A 25,174-nucleotide genomic window follows, 5' to 3' on the forward strand; every position below is an offset into this window, starting at 1 on the left:
ATCCACCTAAAAGATAATTCTGTACATGCAACTATTCATAACAAGTGATATTAGTTAAACTATCTGAAAATACACAGATAATTTGTAACATAATATTGATATTATAACATTCGTAATTTTTACATCGCTATTAATTAGTGTGCGTATATTTAAGTTAAGTCGAAAAAGAAAAATGTAGAATTATTCTTGAGACTTGAAATAGTAAGAGTTCATGCATGCTAATTTAAAGCTTATTACTCCTCCGTTTCGTTTTAGTTAGCCCTCTTTCTAAAATATTTGTTTCAATTTAGTTGTCTCTTGATTGAAGAAATCAAGAGTGTTTTATTATGTTCTTTCAATACTGCCCTTAACATTAAATGACTAAACAAAGTGTATTTACTCAAATTTATATTTTCAAAACATAATTAATAAGGCTAATTTGGTAAAACAAACCCCTAATTAATATTGAAAAAATTACAAAAACTAGCATCCTTAAGATTATAATTACAATAAATAGCAATATTTTTTCAAAACTACAACTCATAGCAAAATAGCAATATTTTACCCACTTCATAGTAATAGATTGTGCATATGTATTTATGAGTAATACATATATATTTGTATATGTATTTATATAGCAACATTTTACTTAAATACAAATACAATTTGCTATTTTTCGTAATTATGAAACTATTGCTATAAAAGTTATAATTAAGGCTATAGAGTTGCTATTTCTGAAATTTTTCCATTAATATTTTCTTAACGGAGCCAACTAATATGAAACGGAGGGAGTAGTTGTTGGCTAAACCGTCTCTGATACATTCACATAATAATTACATTATCGAGTTAAGTTGACCTATAATAATAGGTAACTCCAAAATGATGCATGCGGTTGTGAAAAATAAAATTAATAACCTATTGTAGCAAGTCCTACATGATAGCTTAATTTTTTTCGGTGCTCGAGAGATGGAATAGATAGGGCCTCACAAGTTTGAAATTCGCTGCATATAGGGAATTCATACGAAAGGTAACAAGGAATTCTACCGAAAAAAGTGTCTCTAAATCAAATGTGAAAGTAGTTTTCCATCAGACGATTTTTCTGGTAACTCTACTCTCGACTTGAATTGTATATTCAAAAAGGTCCGCTCTTGGTCATTTCACACGCTGCCTAACAGAGATGTGGAGTTTGTAGTGAATATAAATTTAATATTCATCTACCACAATATCAAATTTGTGATTTGATTTATTAGAAGAGAATAAAATCTCATTATGCTAGATTAATTAGTACATTTTTGACTTGGCAAAAATATGATGACAAACTACCAAATTATCCTCAAATATATTAGTAACTCAAATAGGAGAAATCAAACATGATTTACACATAGGATCACAAAAAAAGAATATAAACATGTTATGAGAACAAAAGGAAGAATAAAGATCAAAGTTTGGATGGCTCAATATTTGAAACAATTAATTTAACTAATCGTGGAGAATTTATCTCATATGCATGGATAATGTGTCACTTATAATTAACGAGGACAGATCGAAGAAAAGAACTGAACACATGATATCTTAGGAGAATTCACAAATTACACATGTTTTTAGACTCAATAATAACATAGCATAAGTGACAAATTCATAAGATCATCCTCGTTGTGTTTGGATCATGACAAATAAGTATAACGTGTGTGAAGAACTTTTATATTATTTGTATATTTTTACTTATATTTTTCGGATTACTAGCTAATTTCACTTGTTATGAATAATTATGGAATAATATATTTTAGATGATCTGATAATATAAATATTTTTACGATGATTCCGAAGGGGAAAGAAGAGGTCAAGTGAAGGATGTGATATAATGTTGGGATAGTGCTTCTTTAATTTGATTTATTTTTATTTTTATGAGCTGTTTGATTCCTTGTGTCTTTAATTTTATTTTATTAATTTTTTGGGGAAAAAAAAGGAGTGAAAAAAGTTAGATTTGTCATATAGGAAGAGGGATGCATATGCTTGTATCAATCATTTTGGTCAATAATTTTCTCTTTTTCATTGTTTAATTTGCTTTATTTTCCCATCGTTTAATTAGTTCTTTTAATAGTGTATAGATATATTGGTTAATAGAGCTAACACGTATGATCTTTTTATAATTATTTACGAGAATAAAAGAATACTAGTATATATATTATATAAGGCCAGAAATTAAAGAAGGAAAAGGGAGTTGAAAAGAAAGATATTAATATTGTATAGCTTTATAGGTAAAATGCCTTAAGATTTAAGATTATATTTTTTTATTTTGAATAATGAGATAAGCGAAATTGAGATAGTTCAAATATGTGAAAAGGAATAGCGCATATTAGTGAGAAGGTATGAGAGGTTGGTAGTATTAGACCTAAAGATTGGATGAGAGGTAGAAGTAGACCGATGAAGAATTGAGGAGATGTGACTTAGACAATACATATAGATAGATAGAGAGAGAATCTCTACAGACCTATAGTTATTTTTGTGGTGCTTCGGCACCTGTTAAATCCGATTCAGATTAGTTATACTTATGTGAAAAATATATAAAAATTGGTACATGAGTCAAAAAAGCACCTTGAAAATCAAGAATATAACTGGGTACTTTAATTTTAGGCGGAATCTTATAAAAGCTTTGGGCGTCAATATATATTTCGAACCTCCTTGAGTCATCCACGACCCCTATATTATCTTTATAAGCTCACCGAAGAAATGATTCTAAATAGAAAAACATGGAGATCGAAGATTAATAAGGGTAGGAGATTTATAGGAAGTCGAGCTATTTCTTTTAGGTGGGTGTGGGACGGGGTGACAGGTGTCGGGGATAGTTCTAGTTTAGAACACTTAAATAAGTTTTTCCTTTAACTAAGATCTATTGAAAACAATTTCTACAGTGATAAGGTTTACATATATAATATATTTCACTCTTTTCAAACCTCACTTGTGGAATCACGTTAGATATGTTGTTGTATTGAAGTTACTTCCCTTCTTTTTCTTCAAATTATCCTGTAAACTTTATTTTTTTTTTGTAATATTATCCAGTAAAAGTTAATACTTTGTGTGATTATTACACCTTTATCTTTGGTTTTAATTTATGGTAATCTCGGTGAATAAATTCGTGACAGGCTTCTAATTCACACATTACACATTGCGCTCTTACATATGAATTAAATCCTTGAGGGCAAAAAAAGACAAGATTATTGAGTAGGGATCAATGCAAAGACAAACTTGTTCAAATGTAAGAGCACAACTCGTGATGTATATGTCAAGTCATACAGGCAATAACACATGAAAGCTGAAAGAATTCATGATGTCTTTTCTCATATTTTACGAATCAATGAAAATTCTTATCGAGTTTTACAATATCCTATCGCGTTGTGTGTGTGCTCACCTCCGTATCTGCAAAATATTTGGAGCTGAAGGTAAACTACATTCCGCAAAGAATAATTGTTTCTCAATTCAATCATTCATTCCCGCTGGATTCAAAAGTCTTCTTTGGCTCTTCTAATGCAGAAAGGTCCAAATGCATGCCAATCCAAGCAAAAGTATAACTCTAGATATCCTCTTCCTTGGTGAATTACTTACGTACATACCTACGCGAAAAAAGTAAGACCGGTGAAATTACAAAGATAGATGTATAATCTAGAACTCGCAAACTCAAAATCCTAGCTACACTTCTGTGTCTACGCATGGAGAAGTACTAGATGTTTTCGATTAGCCTGAGACAAGTAAGGTTAGTTCTATACCTGATTGCAGTTGAAGATAATTGTTCCGAACACTCCACTCGAAATCCCAGTGCTTTTTTTCACATTTCAGTGTCCAGTAAGACCATCCAAAAGAGGCTGCATTATATACATCTAACTGAACTCTTCCGAAATCCTGGTAATCTGCTAATGAACCATTAGTCACGTTCCATTCGTTCACCCACTCACCTGCAATCCGTTAAATTCCAAAACGTGGCATTTGTAAAATCCGTTTTAATTCACTAAACCAAAGTTGTTGCTAAAGGAAAGAGAGGATTACCAACAAACACCAATGGTCCGTTGGCACTATTCAAAGCCTGTATTTGAGGTTGTCTGACTATGTTTATAAATTGAATGTTCGCCAAAGAGGTCAGATTATCGAAGTATCTGTTAAAGAGATTGTAGTAGTGCAAATCAACTACTGTGTTTAATGAGCTTAGGTTAGCTTGATAAAGTTCAGATGGATCTGCATCGCCGATTCTTTGGCAAAATATCACGTAAGCTGTTGATGAATATTTTCGAACAATTTTGTATCCCTGTTTATAAAAAGGCACCAGAATATCCAGTGAGACATTTGCGGCAGCTGGCTCATTTAGAAGCTCGATTCCCAGCAAGGCAGGATGCACGGCATACCTGCGAATGCTCATGATTTATACTCACTTATATATGTCATATACTTAACGATTAGAAAAAAGGCGGAGATGTTAACATCAAAGACAAATGAATTTAAAGAAAATTTTCAAAGATAAAGTTCTGCTAAAGCTGATTAACTACATTTAGTTCAGTATAATAGGTGAATGTTATGAACCAATAATGGGCAAGAAACCACGGTTGAGAACATGTTTGGAAATTCAGAAAACTGGGTAATTTGGTTGCTGAGATGAGGATGCTTAGATGGATATTTGGACACACTAGGAGAAATAAGATAAAGAACGAAGATGCAAGACAAGGTGGGACTGGCCTCAGTGGTGGACAAGATACGGGAAGCGAGACTAAGATGATTCGGGCATGTAAAGAGGAGAAGCACACATGCCTCAGTAATGAGGTGTGAAAGGTTGACAATGATTGGTCTTAGGTGAGGTACAGGTAGACCGAGGAAGAATCACGGAGAGGTGATTAGACATGACATGACATGACACGACACATCTTCAGTTCACCGAAGACATGACCTTAGATAGAAAAGCACGGAGGTCGAAGATTGTGGCAGAGAGTTAATAGGTAGTCAAATGACGCTTCTCTTTTCTATGGGAAAGCATGGTGCTAACTTAGAGGACCTTGTCTGCTCCCTCTTCTACTTAACAGTAACATTATTATACAGTTATACAATGATTATCTTATTCTTCAACTGTATTACTACTCTTGTTTCTTTTACTTGGGATTTCTTTACTAATTTTGTTGTGAGCATTCTTTTCTGCAGTATTCTACAATAGCTTTTACTCTCTTATTTGTCAAAAACCCGATTATGATAACATTTTCTTGAACCGAAGATCTATCGGAGCCAATCTCTCTACCTCACACAAGGTAGGGGTATGGTCTGTGTGTACTCCACCCTCCCTAGAACCCATTTATGGGATCTCGCCGGGTAATTGTTTTAGTAATTTAGTTGCTGCAATGTTATCAGTAGTTCTCTATATTGTGTGTTGTGCTCGGGAATCTATTCCATAACATTGAAGGTGTCGTATCAGAGTCTTGGATGTTTTGAGTGATGATTCATGAGTGGTTAACAATGGCATTAGAGCAAAGAACAATAAGTTGGGGACATCGCTGGCTGACAACATACTCGAATCATAATTACGATTGCATTATCACGGTCAAAGGACACCACGTTGAATCTAAAAATTTAAGCAGATATGCAAACTCTTGGCAAAGCACAGTTCACCGAGTTGTAAAGAAATCATTAAAAATATACCTGGAAGCTAAAAATTCAATAGCATCCAATGTTTGTGAGATGTGTTCGGGAGATTTCTGCCAGTTTACTGTGCCATCCTTACTAGCACTATGTTCCATTCCATTTTGGGAACCAGGGGCAGCGTGAAGGTCGATTATGCATTTTATGTTATAAGCTCTGCAAATAAAAAGAAATTAAATGGCTGAACGAAGTACGATGAAACTGTTATAGAATAGAAAGCAATAGAAGAAATCAACACCTACTGCGCCCATGAGAATGCATTATCAAGAGCTTCTAAACTCCCACCAATAAAAGGAGCTGGAGGATTTGCATCGGAAGCTATCCACCAACCAACAGGGATCCTGACAGTATTTATTCCGTGTCTGTACAAGAAATCGAAATCATCTACAGTGATAAAACTATTCCTATGCTTCTGCAACATACAAAAACGGAGAGAAATACAATGAGCTTGCAACGGGTTAAAGATGCACTTATCATATTATTGGCAAACAAGTGAAGCCAATAGAAACGCTTTTGCTGATATTTGCAATCTACTTTGGTATGTGAATTCAGAAGAATCTCGGTGTCTCACATACAACCGATAAATAAGTCATTAAAAGCGATAACATGATCAAGTTCACCTTGAGAACGGCTTTTGCCTTGTCATGCCCATATCCATTAGCAAGCTGGTAATCCCCTTGCAACTTTCCCACAATCACCATCTCAAATGTGGCTGGATTATCATCCCAACCTGGCGTCCCCGGAAAGTCTGCTGTGAGAACACTGTCGTTTGAGGCCTAAACAAATAAGGTAGAACACTTTTACACTGTTCTTGCCGGATTATACAACATTTCTAGTAGAATTCCTGATATACGTGAATGTCCGCTACGCAGCATAATGCTAAAGCTAGTGCACACAACTGTATACTAGATTAAAGAGAAACAACTGAAAAGACCATGATCACAACTTTTTGACCCCATAGGATAGAATTACACAAAAGCATAAGCATTAGGCACTTAAAGAAAGAGTTGAAGAAATCTTAAAGAATATTAGCAGAACACTGCAAAAAATTGGTTTGTCATTAACACTAACGAGTCATACAGTCTAGATTGTTTTATTTTGAGCCGGAGGTCTATCGGAAACAGCCTCTCTGTCTCACATCTGAGGTAGTGGTATGGACAGTACACTTACCCTCCCCAGACCCCACTTGGTGGGAATATTCTGGGTATGTTGTTGTTGTTGTTGTTGCTGTACTAACGAGTCATACACCGTACCAAGCTTGCCCAGGATGAAAGTAATCAAAATCTCCAAAATGATTGGAACAAAATAAACTCATTAAACCAAGTGCCCTAAACAAGAGCTCCAAATTGCAATCCTTCTCTGTACATCAGTATGCGTCTTACAGTATTGTCAAAGACGCGCTAAAATCCTGACGCGAGGCTCAAAAACGTGGTGAGAGCTTCCTCGCTTATTGGGCGCTTTAGTGTCATAATTATCGGCCGTGAATTAATCATACATATTTGTCTTATTTATCCATTTGCACTTTTTTTCATTAAAACCTATGCTTTACTTGCCCTTAAACCCCCAACAGACTTTGGAGCTTTTTTGCGCTTTTGATAACAGTGCTGTACATGTTATGTAAGCCACCAAAAAGGGATGGCTGTATTAAATCGAATATGCTGATACACTCCATAACAGAGACAGATAATGAAATATGGAAACCGGAGGCAATATCAGCTGGAATATGCAATCGCAAGAAGCTCTTTTGCCAAATCCAAAAGTTAAAGAAATCAGAAAATTACCTGTATATAAGTTCCATTCTTCAGTTTGATGTGAATTCTATTATTGAAGTTTCTTTCGAGATAGAATGTTTCTGAATCAGACGGAGATTCTGCTGTCGCAAACACCGTATCTCCATCACCACTGCACGTCAGAAATTGCCCTTGAGCAGTTCTAAACTGAAATACTGACTCGGAAACCCTCCACAACTGCTAGCAGAAAGCAAATTAATTAGGTACTATTCTCAAAATCAACAACGTCTAGCTTAAAATTACTCTATGCTAGGCATAACGAGTATAAGGACCTCAAAAGAATTTGTTATCATCATAAGGTGAATGAAGTTTCATATTTGATTTAATGAACTTCGATGTGTTGATCTAGTCATATCCAGAGCCACAAAGGACTACCAAAAATGATTTGTTTCTGTCGATAAGCCTCAATTACATCATAGGATATAGAAAAAAAGACTTATTTGATGTCAGATAAAATCGATAAGGAACTTTATGGATGTAAGAGGAGTCATGGTTTTAATATTCCAAAACGGTACAGGTTAGATTCTTAATGAGAAGGATAATGCATAGCTTAAAGGAGTAAGATAATCTTGAGCGAGGTAAATAAGAATCATCAATACAATCATTAAATCGAAACATGGAGTTCCAATACGAATCAACTAAAAATTTCACTTTCTGCAAATACATGTTGAGACCAATTGTTAATAACAAGAAGAGGAACAAAATCCTATACAAGATCAAATATAGGGAACACAGAGCTGACGAAATAAGTCAACACGTGGAAATTTAAGACACGTAAAGGATACAATAACAATAAATGATACAATCACCCCAGAAAGACGAAAAGATAGCAATAAGCAAGTTAACAATGCATTTCACCTTGAATGTTTCCCATTCTAATGGATTATCTCTATCCACAGACACATTCATTCCTCCACCATTCTGCGCCGAAATGTACTTATGCAGTGTCACAGATTTCAATTGCACCTGTGTCCCATCCTGCATTTGCCAAACTACACTCATCTCCCAAAAAGTTCAAAACTTTTTCCAAATAGGAATTCAACAAGATTCTAAAGGGTTGACATCTCAGATAGTCACTTAACTAATACAGTAGTTATTATCTTGGAAAATCACCTTTTTCTTGATTCCAATATCTTCAACGAAGAAAGTGACTTATGAGATAATAACTATAGTTGATCGACCATATGAGAAATCAACTCGAGTCTAAAAGGTTGATTTCTCATATAGTCACTTAACTAATAGTTATTATTTCAAAAAGTTACATTTCTTCTTGATTTCAATTTTCTTAAGCAAAGAAAAAGTGACTTTATGAGGTAACAACTATTAGTAGATCGACCATATGAGAAATCAACCCAATTCCGAAAGGTTGATTTCTCAGATAGTCACTTAACTTAGTTATTATCTCACGTGTCATCTTTCTTCTGGATTCCAATTATTTTCAACAAAGAAAGTGACTTTATGAGATAATAACTATTAGTTGACAGACCATATGAGAGATCCACTCGATTCTGAACGGTTGATTTCCCAAATAGTCACTTAACTAATAGTTATCATCTATGAATGTCAACTTTCTTCTTCATTTCAGTTTTCTTAAACAAAGAAAGTGACTTTATGAGATAAGACATATTACTTGATCGACCATATGAGAAATCAACTCGACTCTAAAGGGTTGATTTCTCAAATAATCACTTAACTAGTAGTTATTATATCAGCAAGTCAACTTTCTTCAACAAAGAAAGTGACTTTAAGGGATAATACATATTACTTGATCGACCATATGAGAAATCAACTCAATTCTGAACGTTTGATTTCTGATAGTCACTTAACTAATAGTTATTATCTCGGCAAAACATCTTTCTTTTGGACACCAACTATCTTCAAGTAAGAACTCGACTTTACTCGCCTTTATGAGATACTAATAACTATTAGTTGAGTGAACATATGAGAAATCAACTAAAGAGAACTAATCAACTGAGGAAAAAAAGAGCATACAAGCATATCTCCATTGGGTATATCTTCAAACAGAGAAGGCTTTATCCACCCCTCTACAACTAACCATCCACCCAAGTTCACTGCTCTTACTCTTGAATTTCCATGTAACCCCTCAACTAAAATCTCCACAAAACAACAACAACAACAACATTATCTAGTATAACTAAAATACATTGTACAAAATCTTGAAAATGACAAAACAAGAAATGGACAAACCTGAATGTCCAACAGAGAAGATAAGCCAACAGCTGAATAGAAAAACAGAAACCCATTTACAGAAAATGAGTTCCATGGAAAACAGTCAAACACTCAAGCAAAAATCACATTAAAGAAGCAATTTTTTCACTTTCTTTATAACCGTTTTGTTCAGACCAGCTTAAGCGCACCTCGACTAATCACATCACAGAAGCAAAATGATTGAACCCATAAAGTAATGAACCTTCTTGGATAAAAGGAAGAGAAAAAAATGAGTCAAAAGACTGAAAATCCAAGATTGGAAGACAGAAAGTGAAAGAGAAGAATCCGAGTATACCTTTCTTTTCATTCAATCAAATCCAAAAAGTGGACCCTTTTAAAAATTATAAATTTAGGAATAACTTATCTCGATATTGTCAATTAACCTATAACGTAAGATAAATACTACTCTATCATTTCAACATGACTAATTTTAAAATAAGTTAGTTCTTGATTTTTATCCCAACTAAACATGAATAAACTCCTTCTATAATTAATTATCATTATCACTCGAATCAAACAACTGTTACAATATTGCTATCTAATCACATCAATAATTGGATTAGAAAATCTGTATTTAAATAAGGACAAAAAAAACAGCTTTTAAAAAAATCACCGAAAGAAATGTACAGCAGAAGAAAAGAACTCATTCTATTGAGTTCAAACTAATTTGGATGCACCTTAATTAAGTCTACGAAGTACTCATATATTACATTTCATTAACACAAATATCTAGAAAATTGTTGTTATTTTAGTAATAATATTTTTATCTTTGCTAAGATTAAACTTAAAACATAATAGTTATCAAACCATTTTGTTGATTTGAAAGTAATTATTTTTACCTGATCTAAATTAGACAAAGGTCTTAACAAGTGATGGTAGGTACACTAAATAGTAAATAGTATAGAACAAGACAATGCCAAAAAGTGGGACATATGGTATTTCTATTATAAAGGTGGGGCCAAGACTTGGGTACGTCGAAGAGCTAATATTCCTTCTAGAATCTCGATCGATTGGCATAATACATAAATATATATTATTTAACTTGATCTCAATTTGTATCTACGTATTTTAACTTTCGATGTATATAGGCAGACATTTAAACTATCATAACATTGAAAAGTGACATACGCAACCTATGTATGTCAAATCACATGAAATGCACGAGTCCTACATATCTTATGTGTCTATATGTGTACATTTAAAATTTGAGGTCAAAATATCAGCTGAGGCTAAAATAAAGAACATGTTTATATATTATGCTGATTTCATGCTAACATTTTTTTTTCCCGATTACAAGTTTGTGAATCTATTGGGCCCTTGAAGGAACTTTGGATTAGAATATACTTGTTGGGGGCCCATGTCCAGTAACCATATATATGGGCTCAAGTATACCCTACCAAGGCCCAATAGCAAAGTTAGTGCAACACACACCAAAAAGGGCTCGAGTATACTTCACCACCAAATCATGTTAGTTTAAATCTTGGGCAAACAATATAAATCCCGACAGTTTGAAGCTTAATTATAAAAAATCTTAATATTTTGCATCATTACTGAAAATTTTAATTTTGGGTCTATCGAAATGCATAATTTGCTCCCGATACATCCAATGAATATGTCCTTTTACCTTTTTAAAGACACATAATTAGTTTTTGATACATTTTTTTTTATTTTTGGTTTGTCGCTATACACAATACATTCAACAAAGATGCATTTCTTTTCTCTGTAGAGATACATAATTAGCTTCTGATATATTTTTTTTGATTTTGGGTTTGTCGAGATACATAATTAGCTTCCGAAACATCCAACGAAGATATGATACGTAATTAGATGGGATTTTTTGTAACTTTGTAAGAGTGGAAATCTGTGTAAATATGATAACTTAAGGTGTATCTTTATGTTATTTTTCTTCACAAGTTTGCGAATCTATTGGGCCCGTGAAGGAGCTTTGGACTAGAATATACCTGTTGGGGGCCCAAATCCACTAACCATATATAAGGGCTCAAATATATCCTCCCTACCAAGGTCCAATAACAAAGTTAATCCAACACACACCAAATATGGGCCCTCCCTACCAAATCATGTTAGTTCAAAGAGCTGAAATAAGTTGAATTGAGGTAGACTAAAACATTGGTTATAGTTCAACTCGCTCAACTCTGACCAAATTTTAATTTGTTTATTCGTTTTATTTTAATTTGTTTTATTATCTAACTAAAACTATTTTAGATTGGTTGAATTGAACGGATCATAGTGAGTTAATAAATTTGCAGGTCATTTGATTCATGTTTTCATGGACTTAAACTATTTTGCGCCCCTAGACACCTACCTATATCTAATTCATAAAAGGAAAAGGATTTTTCTTCTTTTTTTTTTTTTGGTTTTCCATTTGATTTACGGTATCTATGTTTGGGCTCATGTAATTCGAATTTTCACATTAGGAAGTAAAATATTAAAATAGTACTTTCTATCGAAGATGATTCCAGGCCCAAAATTCGAATCTGAAATCTCTAATTAAGAACGGAGAAATACTACTACTATTTTACTACAACCTTTAATGGTAAAGAAAAAACAATTGATCAAGTTAGGATATTTTGTAGAGGATAATAAAAAATAGAATTTCATTTGAATAATAATACGATTTATTTTCTATATAAACTGATTTGATAAATATCCATGAATAAGCTAGTTGATAAATATTACGTGGACAACTTGTTTGAAAAATAATTCAGGACTAGACCATAGACAATAATTTATCAATTTTTTTTAACATTGAAAATGAAGATACATTTCACCTCCCCTCTCCTTTCTTTTTCAGACTCTTTAGACAAAATTAGGGTCTACATGGCATTTTAAATTTTAGTGAAAAATGTTGAAAATGTTTCCAATTTTTCTATGTTTGACTGATAAAAAATTTTAAAAATATTTTTCTACGAAAATAAGTTTATAAAAATAAAGAAAATAGGCTCTGGTGAAATGGTAAAAACAGGGTAAATAAGTTTCACAAATAGTGTTTCACATTAATTGTTTTCTCCCCAACCTCCAATACGCCTTATTTTTCGCTCCTACTCCGTTACTCTAATATTCCTACCCCACCTCATATAGGATCTGTCTAGATTATTTACAAATGTTTTTAATATAATATTTTTTGCTTACATATCGAATTTAAAAAAAAATAAGTAAGAAATTCACTTACTTTCGTAGAGAACATTTTTCATGGAGAACATTTTTCTTTCTATTGAACACACCCTTCAATTTTGCGGATCCTATATTTTAAATCGATCAACCGGAAATGATAATTGGATTTTAAATTTAATTTGTGTGCATATTTAATTAATTTATTAACACAAACGTACTATTTGAGAAAAAATTGTTGAGTTTGTTTGAATTTATATCTAACTTTCTAACTCCACCCCTGATACTATATACATAAAATACAAGTCAAATTAATATTTCAAACTCCTTTCAACTTAATGATGTCGTATAAATGAGAACTCATAGAGACTTACATACATGATATTCCAATGATTATGTGTCCTACTACATAAAAAAATGAGATACGCATTCAGTATTCCTGTTCAAAAATGTTACGACACACTCCAATTTTACAGGGGTCCTTTTACGATATTACCTTTCTGAACTCAATTTTACTGTATTTTTATTACCTTTTTGTGATGATGTGACACCTTTATTACATAAATGGGGCTCACATCAAAGGTTTTACGTCAGCTAAAAAGATTGACAAAAGATGTCGTGTCAGCATAAAAGGATGACAAAAATACGCTAAAATTGAATTCAAGGAAATAATATGAGCCTCATAAAATTGGAGTGTGTCGTAGCAAATGTGATCATAGCAAAAAAAATAAATCAAGAAGACAAATGCGTTGTCATCCTCAAACAAAAGTGTTGAAGTAAAAAAATAAAAAATGCATAGAACAAATTGATCTAATATATAACTTTAATATTGAGAAAATTACTTGAAAGCTACGTACTAAATTCCATTTAGAATATTAATGTTAATTAAGATTCTTAAAATGCAAATTGGAGACAAGTGGGGAGACATAAACGATCAAATCACTTTTAGTTAATATGTTAGATTCATGCATGCATGCATGCATGCATTTACTCATTTTCTTTCTATTCCATTGAGACAAAACAATTTTAAAATCAAACTTTTATGAGGTTTATGTTAGATTGTAATATAAAGTGTTTACATTGTTAAATTAAACATTAAGAGATTAATTGTTTGATAGTTGGTTAGGAGTTAAAGTTGCTTATGTATTAACTTTTGCATAACTAATATCATGTTCGGCAGCATTTCTTTGCTAAGTATAAAGTTCAACACACATAATATGATGTTTAGTTTGTCACTTAAAAATTTGCATAATCAATATATGTATAAGTTAAAGAGGAAATTTAAGTATTATTACGCATAAAAGAAGATGTAGCAATAATTAATATACATGAATAGCCAAATCCTTGGTTATTTGTCAGACCAATTTAACTTATGATGTGCTTCAAAGCGTCATCAACCTACAGATGATTATTTTCCAAAGAATACATAGATTTTTTTTGTTATTAATTTCTGCTTAATTTTAATCAACTACTAAACGATTTGGACGGATGTGAAATACATTTTAATTTATGTCACAATATATAATTTGAAGCAAAAAGACATACTAACATCCAAGTACCTGAAGTGACAATCTTATCCTCGTTAACCGTTAATATCAGAAGACTATTACTAATAAAAATAATGTCATTTACAAGAAAAAGTAGAATTTAATTTTTTTTTTTTGTAAGAAAATCAGGCCAAAAACCCTAACAAATCTCCCCTTTTTGGCTTAATTTTCTTCACGTGATCCGTCTTCTTCACATCTTTGATCTTTGTTCTTCATATAGTCTTCATCACTGCTGCTTGGCATGCTTAAAAATGAAGCTTTTACATTTAAAATATATGAGCTCTTTCGGGTTAAAAATATTGGAGCCCTTTATAGGGTTAAAAGTAAGCTTTCTTTTAAAAAATGTAATAGCAGGATTATTGAAAATATGATCACATGTAGTTTTTGGACATATATCTTCATTATCATTAAATGTGTTGCAACTTTGTTCTCACCATGTCCTCAGTCTGAACCATCGGATCATTGAACCAAAGGCTCTGATACCACTTGTTGGGTTCGAAATCGAGAGAGCGTCATGCGGAAGCTTTTAGTTTGCAAACCATAAGACGATAAATCAGACTACAAAAAACTATAATAAAAACATATTATTAATATGGTTAGGCCAAACGACCGACATATAAAAACTACTATTAAAAATATAAATTTATGAGAGAAATCTCTCCCTAAACAAAGACTCTTCTATTTATAGATGTCCAAAACCTTTCCTCCAAGAAAGAGGTTTGCCAAATAAGGAAAAGTTTTATATTTTTCTTTCAGGAAAAGTAAAAATATTCATGGTTACTTTTATTTTCCTTACAAGAAAAAGTAAAACTTAATTTTTGTAAGAAAATTAGGGCAAAAACCCGATATTTTCTTCTCCATTTATTTTTAGCTTTCTAGATACTTTGGGTGTACTTGATGCGAAGGAAAATATTTTTGTAGGAAATAAATGATTTTTATTTATTTTTAAGTATCTAGTAAAGTAATCAGAAAATATTATTTTAGAAACATTGATACATATTCTTGATAATTTAAATTATTGGATATTAAATAAATTTATTAAGACAAATAAAAGATTTGGATCAAAATATGAGTTTTGCGCTATCACTAATAAAGTTCTTTGTTTCCTAAGTAACTTATTTTTCTAAAGAAATGTTTTTTAAAATATCTTAAATAATCAAATATGAAAAAGTTGAAAATATTTAAAATGTTCGAACTACTCGTATTTGTGTCATTTGCTACAGACATTTTGGAAGTCTCTTAAAAAGGAATAATAATATTAATAATTAGAATGCTTAATGATTGTACTCCGTTCGCTAGCGTAAGAAAGTCTTAGGGATTAATCACCCTTTAATTATAAAGATTTAATTGGCATCAAATCTCTTAAACTAAAATTTATTTTGATACATTATTTAAAGTGTTGCCAGTTAAGATTATTTTCATTTTTTAACCTTCAAATTGTTGTTTGTTTTTATTAAAATTTTCATCAATAATACTATGTGGGACCATTAGGGGTACATCATCGTACGTTGTTTAATTTTGTTTAATTAATATAAGATGCTAAACTCCTAATTAATAGTTCTAACTAGTTTAGTTAGTCAATTGTTGTTGTTAAACACCTATTAATTAGTTAATCAATCTTGTTAGGTAGGTCTATGGTACACAAGAGACAAAAGAGAGGTATTTTCCCTTTATCATAAGGCAATTTCAGGATTTTAAGTCAGCCAATTAAATATCAAATCTTTGACAATAATGAAATTAAAAAATTACATTAAATTGCTAAATATATAATTGTAAATTATTGCGTATCACCCGTTTGACTTGGCTAATAAAAGGATGGTGAGTTCAGATTTCAACTGTTGAATGTCTTTTATGTTATAAGGTGATATATATAAAATCGAGACAAAATTCACATGTGATAATATCTTAAAACAGATAATACCTTAACAGTTAGACCTAACCACGCGAACCAAGTTATTATTATATCATATATGAAATGACTCTTTGATCACATCTACCACAATTGAGGAACGTTTGGTACACCTTGTGATATTGAACAATCATTAAACAGATAAATGATTAGAAAAATTAGAGATACGCATCTCGTACTCTTCCAAATTATGGTCAAAGTTGCTATACCTTCTGAACTCAATTTTGACATATTTTTGTCATCATTTTGTGTTGACATGACACATTTATTACATAAAATGAGATTCATGTCAAAGGTGTCACGTCAACTAAAATGATTGATAAAAGGTGCCACGTCAGCTTAAAAGGATGACAAAAATACGCTAAAATTTAGTTCAAGAGTAATAGGGCCCCCATAATGTTGGAGTGTGTCGTAGCAAATTTGGTCATAGTTTAGGAGAATACCAGATATTTTACTTGAAAAATTATAAACTCCAACTTTTTATCAATGTTTAGTTATCATAATTATTAAGAGATGGACTATTGTTTTGGTTTATTCATTCATTAATTAATTTTTAGAAAAAAATAGAATAGCCAAGCAATTATCTTCCTAATTATTACTTGTGAAAAGATTCATCATCTCATATACTAAGTTGCAAATCTATTAATTTGGTAGTATAATCCAAACCAAAAATCATGATTAGTCCACAGTTCACGGTCTTATTTTTGACTAAGATATAGAGATACAAAATCTTTGAAATAAGCTTTAAAACTCATAATATTCTTCTAAATGTATAATTAAAAAATGATATTAATAATGTGTGGTCCTTCAATTAATCCTTCTCCAAATGAATAGGAATGGTGCTTTAATTTGGTCCACACGTACACAGTTAATAATTTTAGTTTACTTTGAGATTAAGTTGTTTATTATCCTCTATTAGGTATATAAACAAATTTAAAATACTTATAGTTGTTTGGTTTTTAAATCGAGATATGAAAGAAATTAGATTAGTGGGGAGGAAGTGGAGGTTTACTTCTTAAGAACTATTATGTGACACTCGTATTCTCGTAATGCCAGGGCGGACCTAGGTGGAAATATTTGACGCTTCGATATTCATTAAATTAGATGTAGATTTGATATAATTATATAAAAATTGGTATAGGATGAAAAAATGCTCCTTTAAAACTAAAAAGATAGTTGGGTGCTTTGATTTCAAGCGGAACTTGAAAGCTTTAGATGCCAATATATGTGTTTGGACCTTTCAAGCATCCACAATCACTAAATTCTGAATCTGTCATTGAGTAATGCAACAACAACAATATAGTCACGATAATCTCACAAGTGAATTAATGAAATCTGGAAAGAATACAATAGTGTTCAACACATTTTACTCTCCTATCTCGTAGAAATAAAGAGGTTGTTTCTATTTGATATTAGTAATATGATGTGATATTATTCATTTTGAACAAAGTATGAATGATTTATTTCAAAAAGGTGTTATACAATTATATTAGGACTATCGTTACACCTTATGGGTGTATTTGGTGTACTGAAAAGTAAGTGATTTTTATATTTATCTTTTTATTTGATATGTATGCAGAAAATAAGCTTAAACAAGAAGTGTACTCTTAACATGACGCTATATATTTTAGTTAAGATCAAGCTTTCACCGTTTTTCCATAAGACCTCATACATTAACAATATACCCTATATACTTCTTTTTTTTTTTTACTACTAACGTGAGACTTTATTTACGCACTGAACATATATATGAAATTCAAAGAGTTAGCCTTTCCATTTCTGATCACTATGTATTCTAGTATAGTACTATTCACTGACCAGAAAAAATAAATAGATACACAAATAATTAAGGAATTACAACTTGTTATTTTCCCATGGAGCTTAGCATCTAGCTATCTACACATATATATAGCTGAAAAGTTTCATTGAAATTGGAGTTTTAACACAAAAAGGTTGATAGTTAAAAAGCTACAACTTAGAAAGCACATATCGAGGTTTGAAGCACAAACCAAGTGTCTTTGGAAATAAGGAAAATGTTGGTCTTTTTGTTATTTTCTCTTTTTTAAAAAACTTTAAGATATACTCTCTCCGTTTCATATTATTTGGTCCCTATATACTTGGTACGTTCATTAAGAAAATATTAATTAGAAATTTATTTTATTAAATTAGTCTTATTAATTATGCTTTGAAAATATAAATTTGAGTAAATACACTTTATTTACTCATTTAATGTTAAGGGTAGTACTGGAAAAACATAATAAAACTCTCTTGATTTTATCAAAGGAATAACTAAATTAAAACAAATATTTTTAGAAAGAATGCCAATTAAAACGAAATGGAGGAAGTACATTATATATATACACTCTAAGCATTTAGTTGTGGAATCAAATTTATAAAAAAAAAAAAAAGCTTAGGAGATTAAACCTTAACTATGGATACACACAACAAATATGTTTAATATGATATACAACATATTTTTTGACAAAGAAAATTTGAATTAACCCTTTCCTAGCTCCGCCCCTGCAAATAGTATGGTAGCGATATTACTAGCCAATTATAATTAACGTTTATTTCATCTTTTGATGTTTTTCATTTGGTATACGGTATTTGTATTGAGATATGAGTAGTAAATTTTAATTCATGCTGAAGAGTCTCACTTTGAAAGATAATCGATCAATTCCTAATAAAAGATGACTTCATAAGTTCATATCTAGTAGGGCATTAACTTGAGACCTCTGGTCTATTTAAGGATGAAACAATACTTACTATTACACTACAATCCTTATTGGTACATCACCTATAATTATTTGTATATAATATAATATAATATAATATAATTTTCTTTTATATATATATATATTATGAATTTCTTGGTGATTAAATTTATTTTCAAAGAGATACACAACTCTCTTTTTTTTTTGTACGGGTAGTCACATGAATTTATACAATTGCTCCTACTAGACAGCATCCATACTGACTCAAATCTGTTCACTTTTTCCAGTCAAAGCTAATAAAAAGATTCAGCATGCATGTCATACTCGTAAAGAAAGAAAATAATGTTATCAATCTAATGAAGACAAACACAATGCCATATCAAAATACGTAACATAAAATATTCTCCAGCATCTTTTCTCTTATAAGGGAAGAAAGTTTGTGTGATTGGGTGGCTAGTTGAGTGTGACTCTGTGTGTGGAGGTGGGAGGAGGTTTGCTGGGGATTTTTTTTTGGAGATCGTTGTAACTAAAATTAAAGCGAATTACTAAATTTGATCGAACCTATTTATTCATATGTCTTTATTGTGGTGGAATTAAAAATTTTATTAAGAACGTTCAACATATAAGGGGATAAACAGAAGAAATTAAGAAAATTCAACATCTATTTTTTATATATATAAAAATAAATTTTAACCTTATATATAGTATAATTTGACAAAAAAAAGTTGACATGAATCCTTTATGATTCACTGGCTCCACCTATGCGCCCCTGTGATTAGTAATAGATGAATATAGGAAAAAAGGTAATTAAAGATGAAAAGAAGCAATTTGTGCATAACAATTACCACATAATTGTGTAGTGCATAAATAATTTCGAAATAATAATATTTGTATAAGTAGTATCATTTCTGCATAACAATTTAAAAGTGAGGTGAAAAAGATTTTTTATGAGATGGAAAATGAAAATAATGAATCTTCGATTTGACTTAATCTCAAAAATTAGATATAGATTACCCCAAGATCATCACACAGCCAGCTAAAATCTCCATCTCACAACCAATATATAAGACAAACTCATGAATAATTCAGTTGGTTAATTATCTGAATTTTCACTGTTGATGAAAAGTTGATTTTTCACCTTGTAATCCTCTCGTGTATTCATCACTTGGCAAGAAAAATGACCGTTCAATATTGCTTAAACATTCTGAATTTACATAAGATTCGAGAAATTGCTATATTTTAAATGGTATTGTGATATACACAACCTACCTTACTATATCGAGAAATCAAAATACTTCCACCTTTTCTTGTTTAGACAAGCATACCCCACCTCGGGCGGAGCCAACCTTTGGATAAGAGATTTATCCGAATCCTCTTCAATGGAAAAATTTACTATTTATATATAATTAATTTTTTTTTATATATATAATAAGTGTTAAACCCCTTCGACTAATTTTTCTTCAATTAATTAAAATTCTGGCTCCGCCTCTATAACTCACCCCCAAACCCCACCATCCCCACCTCAACCCTCATCAACAAGAATATATTTAATTAATTAATAAATTAATGAACTAACTAATAGAATGTTCTATAATATTTCTCTCTCACACACAACCAAAAAAAACATTATTTTTTCTCACGTGTAAGAGTTTCTGTAGCTTTACAAAAATATTTTAAAGTACTGCAATTTGATTAGTACCACTTGGCATTTTCTTACTTTCATTTCCTCCAACTTTTCAAGCCTTTATAAGTGAACCAAACCCCATGAACCCTTCACACAAACAAGCCAAAATCCTCAAAAGACCAAAAAATCCTCAAAAGACCAAAAAAGAAAAAAATAATAGCCTTTTTTCAAGAAAGAAAAAAAGTAATGGCTCTTGAAACTGTTGTTTTTCAACAAGATCCTTTCAATTATAGCCACAAAGATTGTACTAACTTTTACAATCTTGAAAATTTTCATGATTTTGATCATTTTGGCTTTGATCATGGGTATAATTGGAATTCACCAAATTCTTCAAAAGCACAACCCTATCACAACAACAACAATAGCAGCGCTGACAAATTCACTAGTTCTTCGATAGCACAAAGCTATAGCACCAACACCAACACAAGTGCTGACAGATTCACTAGTTCTTCAATAGCACAAAGCTATAACACCAACCACAACACAAGTGCTGACAGATTCACTAGTTCTTCAATAGCACAAAGCTACAACAACAACAATAATTCTTCGCCCGAAGCCTGCACCGGACTTTTTCCGATGGAATATTTTCATGAGGAGAGTACGATGGTCTCAGGGCGAAGAAAAAGGAGGAGGACAAAATGCGCGAAAAATAAAGAGGAGATAGAAAATCAAAGGATGACTCACATTGCCGTCGAGAGAAATCGTCGACGGCAAATGAACGATTACCTAGCCATACTCCGATCGTTGATGCCACCATCTTATGCTCAAAGGGTAATTTGAAAATTATTATTTTTCTTTATTATACGTACATAAGGACATGCATTATTAATAATAGACAAGTTGGCATTTGGCAAATTTTTTATTTTTGTATATTTAAGTGTCATTATCATGGTAGCTAGTGGTTTTATTTTTCTGAATTTAAACTTTATACACGAACATTATAAATAAATCATTTATAAGGTAATTACAACAATTACTTGGAACCTTATTAAAATAGCTAGTTAGTAATTTGCTATTTATGATCATAGCTAGGTTAATAGTGGCTTATTTTCTTATGTTTATCGTAAAGAGTTTTCGTACAATTAGGTAGGTCAAAGAAAACTCATGCACTATTATTGTTGTTGGTGATATTATTATTATTATTACTATTATTATTATTTTATTTATTTTTATTGCATTTTCGAGCATAAGGATGTATGTATCTACATTAGATTATGAGATGTGGATCTTTTTGATATTCTTAACTTTTGTGTATTCACCAGAATATTGGAATACTCCAATTCATGCGTGTACTTTTGTATTTTATGTATTATTTATTAGATTAGATTAAGTGTATTATTTGGATTGTAATTATTACTGGTAGGTCATGTTTATTAATTTAAAAACAACGTATAAATTGTCCTAAAGACTAGGAAACATCCAGCTTGGTAGTTAAAAGTCAATTAAGTATATAGACTATAGTAGCAGCAATACATTATTTTTAATAATTGATACAATAATTTAACGCTATTTATTTATTTGTTCATAATTATTTGAACAGGGAGACCAAGCATCAATTGTTGGAGGCGCAATTAATTTTGTAAAAGAACTTGAACAACTCCTCCAATTTTTGGAAGGACATAAACAAGTTACAACAAAAAATCAGCAATATAGCCAGTGTAATCCATTCTCAGATTTTTTCACTTTCCCTCAGTATTCCACTGGGGCCGACCAGCCGCTGGCGGCCGCCACCACCAACGAGGGGTCGATAATGATGGAAGAGATCAGGCGGTCGGCAGCCGCCGACATCGAGGTGACCATGGTGGAAAGCCATGCTAACGTTAAGGTGTTATCAAGAAGAAGACCAAAACAATTGTTGAAAATTGTTAATTGGTTACAAGCTATGTGCCTTACTATACTTCACCTTAGTGTTACAACTGCTGATCATATGGTACTTTACACATTTAGTGTCAAGGTTAGTATATGCACAATTTTCTAAAATTATGTCATTGTTTCTAATTTCTTTCATTTTATATGACGATGTTTGAGTATACGTGAAATTTAAGAACGATTTTGAGTATACGATGAAATTTAAGAACGATAACGCATTACTTGAATTCAACTCTATTTAACGTTTTTATCATCTTTGTTTAGTCAACTCATAACAAAAAGATGCATATCAAAGCCTTAAAAATTTCAAAATATAAAGTTATAACTAAAATGAAAAGAGTATCTAGTAAAATAGAATAGATGGAGTATTACTCAAAAATCAAAATCTATTAAAGCTTGAGTTTTTTTTTTTTTATACATATTTTCTTAAATTTTACGTATAGAATTTAGAGCAAAAGGAACTTACTCAAAAAGGAAGTTTGTTATTTGAGGACCCTTATAGTTATGGTCGTTGTTTATCTCTTACTCGAAAAAATTATAGGAAAACCCTTTAATAACTCGAATTTATATTTTTAAATGATATTTTACTATCAAGATAATTAATAATCAGTTCGATATAACATGAAATTATAGTATATTTTCCTTTTTTTTGTATGAATGTTTTCATAGCCAAAAAAAATTTGAGTGCTAAAGGAGTTATAATTATTTTGTATATATTTACATGAGACAGGTGGAAGACAATTGTCAGCTAAACACAGTGAGTGAGATAGCAAGTGCTGTACATGAAATGGTGGCCATGATTAAGGAGGAGGCTATGTCTTGTTGAGATGACCTGTCTCTTCTCCTCTTACCCCTACCCCAACCCACCACATCCCACCACCCCACCACCCAAATCCAATTTTTTTTTTAAAAAAAAAAAAGTTGTTCTCGATATTGTATTATAATAGTAATTGTTATTATCATATCAGTGCTTCCTTTAGATTATTTATGGCATTATATTTACTTTATTCGTTTCTTTTCATGTGATATTGTTCAAAATATAATTAAATGTCAAATTATCAAAAATTTTATGTTGAATTAATACATATATGTTCAAGTTATTAATTTTCAATTGCTTCCTTTACTTGATCCTTATATATATATATATATATATATATATATATATATATATATCGTTGAGTAAGAATTTATATAAACTTTAAAGATTTACTTTTGTACTTTGATTAATTTCTGAAATTTTCTCGATGATCTATTTTGAAGTAGATCCATTGCCTAAATGAAATTTATATATTTAGAAATTATATCAAAATTATTGAAAATTATAATAATTAATAATTTAAAATATTTAAGTTGTAACCATCATAGTTTCCTTGTCTTGAGTCGGAGCCTATCGAAAACAGCCTTTCTACTTCGTCGGAGGTAGTGGTATGATCTGCGTACATCTTATCCTTCCCAGACCCTACCATGTGGGAATACACTGGGTTTGTTGTTGTTGTTGTATTTAAGTTGTAACCAAATTAAAATGAGATAATACATAAATATGACCCTAAACTTAACACCAAATTATAATTTTGACCTTAAACTTTGACAGTGCACAAATATGATCTTTATAATTCAAAACCTGAATAAATATGATCTTTGATTTTGCAACCTCATGCGTGAGTTTTACTCGCTCCTACGTGGAAAGGTAATCCAACCACACAGTGCCACGTCGTTAAAAGGGCTGACTTGGAGGGAGGTCATATTTGTATAGTTTTGAATAGTTAAAGGTCATATTTGTGCACTATCAAATTTTTATTTTTTATGTTAAAACGACGTCGTTATTATTATTATTATCATTATTATTTATTTATTTATTTCTATGGCAGCAACACCTAACTTTTTTTTTAATTTTCTATTTGTGCTTAAAACGGCGTCGTTATTATTATTATTATTATTATTATTATTATTATTATTTATTTATTTATTTATTTATTTATTTTTATAGCCGCAACACCTAACTTTTTTTTTAATTAAAAAAAAAGAACAACCACTAGCAGAGATCGAACCCGCGCAGTAGGCTGAAGGAAGCACCTAAGAAGAACAATTAACATCACTGGGCTATCTAAGTGCCTTATTTCATGTGATTCAACATTAATATACGTACATAAATATAGATTTTCTACCTTATATATACAACGTAATTTTTTTATCCGAGGGGTTGAGTGAACCCATGGCAACCACGTAGGTCCGCCCTTGTGTTAATTTAATAACATTTTAATAACATTAATTTAATACTCCCTCCATTTCGAAATAAGTGAATTGTTGAGGTATTTATTGGTGTTTCAAAATAAGTGAATCATTCATTTTTTTTTTCAAATTTATCCTTATGATTTGACAACCAATTAACTTTTGAAAAGGTATTATAAGGTCAACTTTTTTTTTTTGAGTAAAAATGAAAAGTTGTGTTAAATTTATGTCTTTAATGTTTTTTCCTTAATATGTGTGCCAAAATCCAACAATTCATTTATTATGAAACGGAGGGAGTAACATTTTAATAACGTTAATTTAATATACTACTACTATCCTTAATAACGTTAATTTAATAACGTTTTATTAAAATTATAATTTTTTTATTATTAGTATAATTTCATATTTAATTTAATATTTAAATA

The 25,174-nt window shown here is 31.0% G+C and overlaps 2 protein-coding genes across 5 annotated transcripts; one reads left to right on the forward strand and one right to left on the reverse strand.

Moving 5' to 3' along the window:
• Positions 1–3,194: 3,194 nt before the first annotated feature.
• Positions 3,195–10,212, reverse strand: LOC107851329 (probable glucan 1,3-beta-glucosidase A). 4 transcript variants are annotated; one of them, XM_016696300.2, is made up of 11 exons: positions 9,818–9,969; positions 9,648–9,679; positions 9,432–9,547; positions 8,298–8,417; positions 7,431–7,616; positions 6,270–6,425; positions 5,892–6,061; positions 5,650–5,805; positions 4,021–4,373; positions 3,744–3,929; positions 3,195–3,590 (listed from the first exon to the last, which is right to left on the reverse strand). In XM_016696300.2, the coding sequence occupies exons 3-11, from the start codon at positions 9,435–9,437 to the stop codon at positions 3,502–3,504; spliced, it is 1,422 nt and encodes a 473-aa protein (XP_016551786.1). In that variant the 5' UTR covers positions 9,438–9,547; positions 9,648–9,679; positions 9,818–9,969; the 3' UTR covers positions 3,195–3,501. The 4 variants fall into 4 exon arrangements, with proteins under 4 accessions (XP_016551786.1, XP_016551784.1, XP_047256598.1 ...); XM_016696298.2 differs by having other exon boundaries at positions 9,648–10,212; XM_047400642.1 differs by having other exon boundaries at positions 9,432–9,554; positions 9,648–9,976.
• A 10,508-nt stretch (positions 10,213–20,720) lies between these two features.
• LOC107849631 (transcription factor bHLH96) lies at positions 20,721–23,482 on the forward strand. Its single transcript, XM_016694186.2, has 3 exons — positions 20,721–21,422; positions 22,192–22,605; positions 23,251–23,482. The coding sequence occupies exons 1-3, from the start codon at positions 20,838–20,840 to the stop codon at positions 23,344–23,346; spliced, it is 1,095 nt and encodes a 364-aa protein (XP_016549672.2). The 5' UTR covers positions 20,721–20,837; the 3' UTR covers positions 23,347–23,482.
• Positions 23,483–25,174: the final 1,692 nt, after the last annotated feature.

Source organism: Capsicum annuum, chromosome 12 (genome assembly GCF_002878395.1).
Source record: "Capsicum annuum cultivar UCD-10X-F1 chromosome 12, UCD10Xv1.1, whole genome shotgun sequence".
In the NCBI taxonomy this organism is placed as follows: Eukaryota; Viridiplantae; Streptophyta; class Magnoliopsida; order Solanales; family Solanaceae; genus Capsicum; species Capsicum annuum.